Genomic DNA, 9462 nt, shown 5'->3' with positions numbered 1-9462 from the left:
GCAACGCGCTGCGAGAGATCAGGCGACAAAACACAGACCGAATGCCATTCCACAGCTAGAACGTATTGCACAGCTAGACATATCAAAAATATTTATGGACTACAGCTGCAGTTTGGGTTTGCTGATGATTTGTCTGGATCCAGGCAGCATGACTGGGACGCCAAGTTGTGACGACCTCACCAATAACAAAAACATTTTGCAACTGTGATTAGTGGCTTCTAAGCCAAAGAGAGATGGTTGTTATTAGTATTATTAACAGTAGCTCTAAACTAGTGGGAGAATAGTGCATTTATACATCTGTTTGTTCCTCACCAGTTGGCCCACAGGTACATTTCTTTATCTACCTTACACACACAGTCTCTCTCCTCTGGCTCTGTGTTCCATATAAAACGACAAGCTTCAGCCTCACTCTGAATCATCAAATATACATCCTAGTATAACCTGCAGTAGTACAGGCCTTAAAGATCAAAACCAAATGCCCACAGAACATACAGTATTTTAAGGTTTATGGTTTCATTATTTGACAGCAACAATGACCAACAAGCAAATCTCCCCAAAACCTACATGTACAAAAGTCCTGAATTATGCAGCTGTCGTTCAGTTCAGTTCATGCTGCGATTAGCCTTTTGCTCAAAGTGCAGCCTGACAGTGCCACTAGAACGACTGCAGGCTCTTTGACTAGTCTTTATTTGGGTTACAGAAGTGGAGAATCCGAGATAATCACACTGTGGGTGTCAGGGTGTGGAGAGGTTTTCATTTTTTAACTGAAACATAATTTGCACATTTCTGCTGGCCAAAGGAATTAGTCTCTTTTCAATCTACACCCTAACTTGGAAACAGCCCTGTTGTTGCTTTGTACATAACTACCAGATGTGTTAGGAGTGTTCTGTTTACTGTCTTATCAGTTCTTAGTGCCTGTATATTTAAGACACAATGTGACACCTGTGTGCCTGCTGAAATTCAAGGAACAGAAAATTGAATTATTATTGCAACATTTTAGTTTTTGTTACATCAATTGTCACTGGTTGTTGCTGCTATCCCTTACCCCCTTTGACACCTTGCAGGCACCTTTATAGTTCTGCAGGGAACTTAGCAGCTCATTGTTCCAGACTGAAATTGTTTATCTCAACAACAATAGCTTCAGCTGCTCTTTGTGTTGAGTGTGGAAAATTAGCATGCTATCACACAAAACTGAGAGAACAGGGTAGACATCATTCTGCTACCAGCAGCATGCTGATAGCATATTAGCACTGCTGTGCCTACTGTACAATACAGACACATAGAGCACAGACTTTAGACTTGCAGTTTAAACACCAAAAGCCTTGTGGTAGTTCTGATGAAAGCCTGGTGAAGGCCTGCCAGTATTTAGGTGGCCTGCATCCTCTGCCCCTGTGCTTGCTGCAGCCTTTTCACATTAATCATTACACCTTCTACATATATAGATCAGTCTGGGCACAGAGTTTAGACTGTGTCTCATAAAAGCACCTTGGGCCTGAGGGATGGTGTTGAGGGACAGCTGCAGGACGCCTAAATCTGGTGTCTAATGAACTTCCTCTTGTTTGAAGTCCACAGCTGTCTAACACTGTTAGTCACCCTCAGAGTGGACACCAATGCACACAGAAGAGCTAACAATAGCATCTGACATCAGAAAAAAACAAGTCCGTTTCTTTATTTGCAGCATGTGTCAGTGTTTACCGCACGCCACAAGCTGTAAGCAGACTTACACATGTGGGGAGCAGTTCCTCTGTTTTTGCCCTTTTACTTGGGACAAATGTCAGGAAAAATGTCAAAGGTTCTGTGAGGCTCAGTGGGTATAGCAAGGCACTTACACTGTCACCAATGGGTGCGATCAGTGCGTAAACTGTCATCCATATGGATAAAACCCTTCACAGAGTGACACATTAGATGTTATATCTAGAGCCACATACTGTTAATGGAGTCACTTGTGATGCTTATCTGCACGTCTCATTTTTTCTCTCTCACAACATCAAAACAGACCTTTAAAGGTGCTGCCTGCAACATTTAGTTCTTCAAATGAAAACCATATTTTCATAAGTGTTGTTGCTTCCTGTCCTTTCTTGTGTCTTTTGCTTTTTTATGGCAATGCTCCATTAGTGCCAGAGGGACAAGAAGAGCTGAGTCAACAATGTACTATAAATAAAGCTTAGGTGATCTCAAGATAAAGCACAGGCAGATAGAAAGGCTGTATTTGCCTTAGTGTTTAAAGATCTTAAAATGCAACTTGTGGCATATGTGATCTGCTCTCTCTAGTTTCCTGTATTGGCCTAAGTGTACTGACAAAACATATACAGTAAGTTTCTGTAGGCTACTTCAGTGTCCCTGGGAGGAAGCAGGCGCTGTAGAAGCGTCTCCTGCTTTTTTTCCAGCGTCTTTTCTCGCAGCAGAAAAAGCCCAGCTGCTAAAATGTCACATAAACGCAAAATGCTTTCCTGCGTGGGCGTAAAGTAAGGACAGGACGTTGCGCAGCCGCTGATTTAAGCGCAAAAGTCCCTCAACTAGAAGAAAAGTCCCTTCATATATTTTTGTTCTGTTTTCTGGGGAATGACAAAAGAGGAAGTGGGCTTTAACTTCTCAGGAAAGATGTATTATTCCTGTACAGTAGCATCCAATCCACCCCTCGTCTTTTCTGCCTGCTCAGCAAACTATACTCTGCAAGTCAGCCTCCTTTTCAGCGTCAGCGCGCACGCGCACGCACAGATGCCTGGGTGCGAGTTAGTCAAAGCGAATTCGAGCGGAAAGTTAACTTCTTAAAAATATTGTTTTAGAAACCGAACCTCTGGTGTTTGATAAAAACAACCGGATGTTTTGACCACATCACAGCATGACACGCGCACAAGCAGCGCCATGAAAACAGCAGCACGCTAAGTAAAAGCAGATGTTATCTTATTGTTGGTGTTTTGCTAACTTCTTTAGTTGTAGGCTAGCATCTCAAAGTCATGAACAGAAACCCGCACCAAGCTCCACTTACTTATCAAGCACAAAATAGAGGTCAAACGCGCCCTGACAGGAGCTCTCCTCCTCCTCTTCATCCTGAGGCTCCGGCTCGGCTCTCGCCGATGGACAAGACAGCAAAAATAATCCGAACAAAGCCAGAATAAGACGCATGTTCAACAAAGGCCTCGCCATAACTTCTTCTTGGGGAAAAGGTTAATTCCTTTGCAAATGATGATGAAAAACAAAGCAAACGTCTTACATCCCAGAGACAGTTGTAATAGAAAAAGAGAGATCCAGCCGACGTTCCCACGTTTCTTTTGTTTTGAGCTCAGTCTCCAGTCATGGCCACACGCATACCGGTCAAAATGCCACTGGAGAGATGCTTTCTCCCACAGGAAATTATTCGAAAACAAAACTTTCGAATGATTCTGAATTCACTTGCAGGTAACCGGAAAAAAATGTTAACAACCTTTAAAGAAATATATCCAAATCGGGATCAAAGCAAGAAATGGATAAAGTGATGAAATGGGTGGCTCGTCCTAAACTGGATAATAGTTTCCTGTCACCGTGTCAAAATTGGTTTAGGTATGAAAAAAGCCAAATGAAGCTGGGTAATGCAGAGCAGAGCTGGCGCTGGAAGAACTGGGAACTTGGCTGAAATGGACCAGGTTTCGTATTTCATGGGTCAAGAAGTGCGTCCCTCACGTGGCACACTGACGTGTTTTGTGGGGAATCAGGCAGAATGGGATGATTATTATGGGACCTATGTCATATCAGTGTTTAAGACAGCAGCGTTAGTCTTTTCACTCTAAACAAAGGTGTAGCTTACATTTACATATATTTTTCTTGAAATGTTATGCTCTATATTAAGCGTATGGATCCAGCTTGTCTAGTGGTGTTTATGTTAGGGGCCAGAGTAGTAACACAATATCTAGCTTTAGCTTTTCCTACAGTTGTAATGCTTTAAAACTGGAAAGTAGGAAAATTTAGTTGCTGAATATATGGTTTGTTTTGAGCAAATATTGCGTTTTTGGTGTCTTAGTGTAAAATGTGGCCTACATTTAAGTAAAGTGTTACATTTTATATTGCAATATTAAAATGTAGGTTTTGAAACATGACAAAAACATGACAATGAGTTCCACAGTTTGTAAAAGTCACTAGACAAAGTGATGAGAAAGTGTCATTTAGTACTAGTGATACACTTCAGAATATAAATTCTTAGTATTTACTTTCAGCTTTCACAGGAATTTGTTATAAAGATGGCCAGAAAAAAGTCCTTATTTTATTTGGCTCCATTTACTGATGTTCCTTCCTCCAGAGCCACTCTTTGTCTGAGAAATATTTGTATAAATGAACTGTAATCTGCTGTCCTGTCACTTCTACACAAACCAGGCAGACAAACGGTTTCCTAAAGTGAGTATCAGCCTGAAGTTTTTTTCACGTTGTTATGGAGCTTTAAGCTTCAGACCCCCTTTCCCCTACTGCATCTCTACATTATGACCCCCTAACCCTTTGGCCCCTGTTTAAAGTCTTAACACATGTTGATGTGGGCTGACTTATCCCCATTTAACTGATCCCTTCTGTAAACATTGTGGTTTACAAATAGAAGTCCAGTGCTTCCTAGAGCCCTGCTCTCTTCCAAGGTCTCGCATCCACTCATTTTTACAAATACATCCACTCATATACAACACTCTCATTAAAGCTCAAATGACTGTATATACCCATTCACTGAGAAATAAAAACAGTACTAGCCTGCCTGTATTCTAAAAAACCGATTCTTCTCACAGTCAGTATCCTTTAAGAGAAAAGTGAATTGAAATTCAAAGAAATTTCATTTTAAAGACTTGAGATGTAATAGACTAAAATAATCTGGTTACATGTTTGTGTGGGTGTTCAGTATTCAGCTGTGTAACAGCCCCTTAGATTTTACTTGTACTTGCAGATTGCCTTTATTGTACTTCTCATTTTCAGTCTTAATCAAACCCTCTGTGGCTTTTCTGTTAGCTGATTCCTTCAATACTTAGACCACAGCATTGTCTATTGTGGTCTCAGTAAGGAAGTCCACATTTTACTCTATTGTTGGTGAACTAATGCTACCATTTTTGTAATGTTAAAACACATTTTTGTCTGTTTGATGCTTCATGTGTTGCTGCAAACATGACCAACACACACTCAGTTGTATATTTACATTGCCTTTTTTATTGTGTCTCACCACTGGAATTGATACAACCTGAGTATGTCCAAATGACCATAAAACATTTCATATAAACAATTAGGACATCACATGTTATAATTTTTTTACCAGAGTATCAAGCAAATTACTTTACAGATGTCCCAGTTCCAAATATCCTACATAATATATGAATTTCAAACTTAGTTTGAAGTTATTTAATGGGTATTTATTCAATTAGTCTCTTTTCTTTGCGTATGACCTGTCAAAAATGTTATTTCTGAATGTTGTCTTGATGTTGCAACTCATCTTTGACACAAATGTAGACCTATACAGTGCATACCCACAAAACATTTGTGCTGGCCATCAGCACCATTCATTCTGATAACCTATGACAGCCCAAGTACCATTTGACAAAAATAAAAGTCATAAGTAAATCTTGTTGAAACTTTTCTCTACATTACAAACTAACTAAAAAGGCTCAGGTTTTGAGAAAATTATTAACAGATTACACTTTGTACATTATACTCAAACTACATTCTTCACCTCTTTAACAAATCTAGATTCTAACCATTTGAAATCATTCGGCTACCAAAGCAAAGGTGACTTGGATTTGTTCAGGATGTAGTTTGCTTCTGTTCTGCAATGTGTTTGTTAAAGATGCCCTTGGCAGTCTCAAGGGCGGCATCAGCTGAGACAGGTATGTGAGGTGTGATGCCAGCCCCCTCCCAGGTGGGCCCAGCAGTAGTGTCAGAGTGGACGGTGGGGATGCTGAGGAAGATGTTGGTTTCACCAACACGGAAGATCCTGGGTGGGTGGGAGGCCCCAGCTGTGGTCTCTCCGATGATCATAGCACGGCCAAACTTCTTCATGATGTAAACAAACTCCTCTGCAGCGCCGGCAGTTGCTCCGCTGGTCAGGATGATGAGGCTCTTTTTGGAGCCATACCTTGTGCCTGAGCATAAGGTTTAATGAAAGCAGAACAAGATTAAAAATGAGGGATGGATGAGGTAGAGAGGTGAAATAGTTAAAAGGGTTGAGTTTGAATAAGAAGATGGAGCTAAATACTTTACTTTGTTCACCATCTAGCTGCTAACTTTGTTGGCTAGAAGTCTATGGCACAATGCTGTACACATGATTTGCTTTCTTTTTAAATTACCAGTGAGATCAGGCAGTGTCCGGAGCTCTGTAATGGTGCCTGATGGTCTGTCGTACAGCTTGTCCAACACAATCTGCTTGTCAGCATCAAAGAAGTAAGAGCAGAAGCCTGCGATGGCTGTCGTAGGGCCACCAAGGTTGTTCCTGCAAGTACAGTTACAGAACAATTAATGGGTAGACTCTTGATAAAACTGAATGATCCTGTGTGGACTTCTTTTATGCACCTATGGATTGGCAGGTGTTTTAAAGTAAGAGGTAACATTCAAATTAGTTTGCTGAGCAACTGATCAACAAAGTGCTTCTGACAACCTTTGCTGGTTAAAGTGATGGATAGATTATCAATACATAGGTGGATAAATTCTTTAAAAAAAATCAATAATCCACTTTTACTAACTAAGCCTTTTATATGTAGACATGGACTGATGAGCTTTAGCAGATAATTTGTATTCCACAGTGGCTATGCAGAGGTTTGAATAGGGGCTCTGACTTGACTTGCGCCGAGTGCATGATTATTCACCTGAGGTCGATAATCAGGGCATCAGTGTTGACAACTTTGTTCCACACGTGCTCAACAATAATTTGAGCAATGGCTTTGACCTCTTCAAAGTCTCCAAACATGTCAAAACGCAAATAGCCAACATTGTTCTCGAATATGTCGGTGTGGAAGGAGACTTTGATCAGCTCAATGTACATCTCTGGAGAGTAATTCTGGGTTGAAAGACAAGCAGAAAATTAAGTTAAAATTTGCACTGACAGTGTGTCCAGTATATTTTTCTCATACTAAATATATTTTCTTCACATATTTTTATTTATTGAATGGCAAAACCATTAGTCTTAGTTTGACTTTAATACTGCAAAAACATTTTCCCCTTTTACTGTTTGTATATCACATTTCTCACTGTAAACTCTATAAACTATAAGCATGTCAGTGTTTAAACCTTAAGAACTAGCACTAACATCCACTTTCACAACAAAAACACCAATACTCTTTTATAAAAGGGTCTCACCATAGGTGGCAGGGGTGGGGTGTTGCTGGTAGTCTTCAGGCTCTTATCACCAGAAAAGGTCTTCAAGTCAGTGGACAGCTTCGCCTCTAGACTGTCCTTGGAGACAACCATATTGTAGTAACCTTTTGCCAGGAGCCCTTTCAACTTTTCTGCAACATCAGCCCCTATATTTTCAAAGGCATAGTTGTCAGCAATCAAGGTCGCTGATCCCTCAATGATGGCTGGCACTTGGACACGGAGGTTGGCAATCTTGATGGCAGTGGCAAGGGCATCCTCAGCGTTGACCTCCACATCAGGGGTCACACCTGTAACCTCCCAGGTGGAGCCGGTGATGGGGTTGATGGACTTTGCAGTTGGCACTGTAACATAGAAGTCAGTGTCTCCTACTTTGATTTTGCTGATTTTCACTGAACCTCCGGCAGTTTTCTCGCCCACAGTGGTGGCCCTCTTCAGGTTCTGGAGGCAGTAGGCAACGTCCTCAGCAATGCCCTTGGTGTTTTTGCTTGTGAGGATGATTAGAGGTTTGGTTATGCCATATCTCTCCCCCAGCAGTGTGGACATAGAAAACAGCTTAGTGGTGGTGTCTGAGGGACGGTCATACACACTGTCAATGTGAATCAGAGGCTCAGCTTCAGTGAAGTAGGACACAATGTAGGGGATTCCTGAGATGTCCCCACTGCCAGTGTAGCGCAAGTCAAAGATCAGAGCTGAAGTTGGTAGGATTTTACTCCAGATCAGGTCTAGGAGTAAAGGGCCAACCTTGTCAACAGCCTCCTCCCCAAGGATATGATCGATCCGCAGGTAACCAATGTTTCCCTCCAGGATGTCAAGCTTGATGGAGGTCTGGAGGACAGCAATGAGCTGCTCAGGGGGCAAGGGTGGCATCTTTGGGGAAACTGCAGGGATGTAGTTCGGCTCATAGGAAATCCTCAGGCGTTGGTCTTTGATTATGGTCTGAAACCCCGCGCTGAGGACATTAGCCAGGGTTTCAGCATCTGGGATATCGATAACCTCCGTGTTGCTGCTTGCTGCTTCAATTGCCTCCTTCATCCCCACCAGCTTCTCTGGTGAGCAGTAGTTGCCCATAATGATTTTTGCCATATCAATAATGAGGCTGGGAGTAAACGAGGCATGAATAAAGACATTTCTCAAAACTAACAGAGATGCCACCAGAAAAAAAATCTTTGTCATTTTGTTAGTTTTGTCAGACAAAATGTACAGTAAGTAAAAACCAAGTGGCTGCTGACAAGATGAACTTCCTTCTCCAAAGAGGCTCGTTGTCAAATGGCACTGTTTTCACTGCAACGTTTCTGTTAACACACACATAAGAGGATTTACCCCACAATAATCCTCTAATCCTATTTTCCTAAGTGCTTGGCCAAGTAGGTATAGTAGCAAGAAGGTGTTGCCAAAGATACTCTTACTTTATACAAGGTACCTCAAGCACCTTTTTAAAGCTGCTTGTATCAAACAAGGCAACTGTAACTGACATATCTACAAAGGAATCAGCGGTGGTGAAAGGTTTTAGATGAAAATGCAAGAAAATGTTCAAATAAATTTCATCAATTATATGGCTTTGATTGCCATATAATTCAATGTAAAGCTGATATGTGGCCAGTTCTTTCCAGTGATTTCTTCATGATCTAAAAGTAATATTCCTGTGAATTTCTGGAAAGTAAATCAAATTTCAATTTAAGCCTTGGTCTTTGAGTTTAGTAATTCAGAAGCACTGAATTCTTTATTGTTTCAAAAATGGGATGACTTTATTCAGTTCACTTGATGATGTTATTTTCCTTTCTGAACTGGCTGTTGAAGTGAAAGATACAGTTTTGGTTTGTTTGGTCCTTGCTCCCTCTGCTGGTTATGTGTTGTAGTTAAGGAAGAGAAAAGCTGAGACTTCACAGCATTTCAGCAGCGGACCCAGGTAGCCGGCTTCGGTGCATGCAGTGATTTATTATATACAGTGAACAAGGGAATGACAAAAACACAGAGGGAAATGATACATAGTCCTGTAGATGAGTTGTAACCGGGTGTTTGACCAACCGCAGGAGGTGAGGAGATGGAGAGCTGGGCCGAGCTGCATAGGTGGGGTCACTCCTGGGCTGGTCGACGGTGATGGTGGTTACTGAAGGTAGGGACAGAGAGATGAAGGCAATAGTGGAAAAAGATAGG

The 9462-nt window shown here is 41.4% G+C and overlaps 2 protein-coding genes across 2 annotated transcripts in view; both read right to left on the bottom strand.

The window, feature by feature from the left end:
• Positions 1–3631, bottom strand: part of antxr1c (ANTXR cell adhesion molecule 1c) — a 33514-nt gene extending 29883 nt beyond the window's left edge. Inside the window, 1 exon segment of the mRNA XM_020615912.1 lies at positions 2990–3631. Coding sequence (XP_020471568.1) covers positions 2990–3147 — 158 coding nt within the window. The 5' untranslated portion in view covers positions 3148–3631.
• A 10-nt stretch (positions 3632–3641) lies between these two features.
• rbp3 (retinol binding protein 3) lies at positions 3642–8565 on the bottom strand. Its single transcript, XM_020615911.1, has 4 exons — positions 7291–8565; positions 6801–6991; positions 6285–6427; positions 3642–6080 (listed from the first exon to the last, which is right to left on the bottom strand). Exons 1-4 carry the CDS (start codon positions 8479–8481, stop codon positions 5743–5745), a joined length of 1863 nt encoding a protein of 620 aa, XP_020471567.1. The 5' UTR covers positions 8482–8565; the 3' UTR covers positions 3642–5742.
• Between the last annotated feature and the right edge of the window lie 897 nt (positions 8566–9462).

This window comes from Monopterus albus, unplaced genomic scaffold (assembly GCF_001952655.1).
Source record: "Monopterus albus unplaced genomic scaffold, M_albus_1.0 scaffold171.1, whole genome shotgun sequence".
NCBI lineage: Eukaryota > Metazoa > Chordata > Actinopteri > Synbranchiformes > Synbranchidae > Monopterus > Monopterus albus.
The sequence above is the reverse complement of the archived record's forward strand: the minus strand, read 5'-3'. Positions and strand labels throughout refer to the sequence as shown.

Bases quoted from the DNA above. Each gene is read 5' to 3' on its own strand.
- rbp3 (XM_020615911.1), bottom strand. From the start codon at position 8,481: ATGACAAAGATTTTTTTTCTGGTGGCATCTCTGTTAGTTTTGAGAAAT. The intron at 6,992-7,290 runs GTGAGACCCTTT...CTTTCAACCCAG, and splicing joins CCCCACCCCTGCCACCTATG to AATTACTCTCCAGAGATGTA. The intron at 6,428-6,800 runs GTGAATAATCAT...CTGTACTTGCAG, and splicing joins GCCCTGATTATCGACCTCAG to GAACAACCTTGGTGGCCCTA.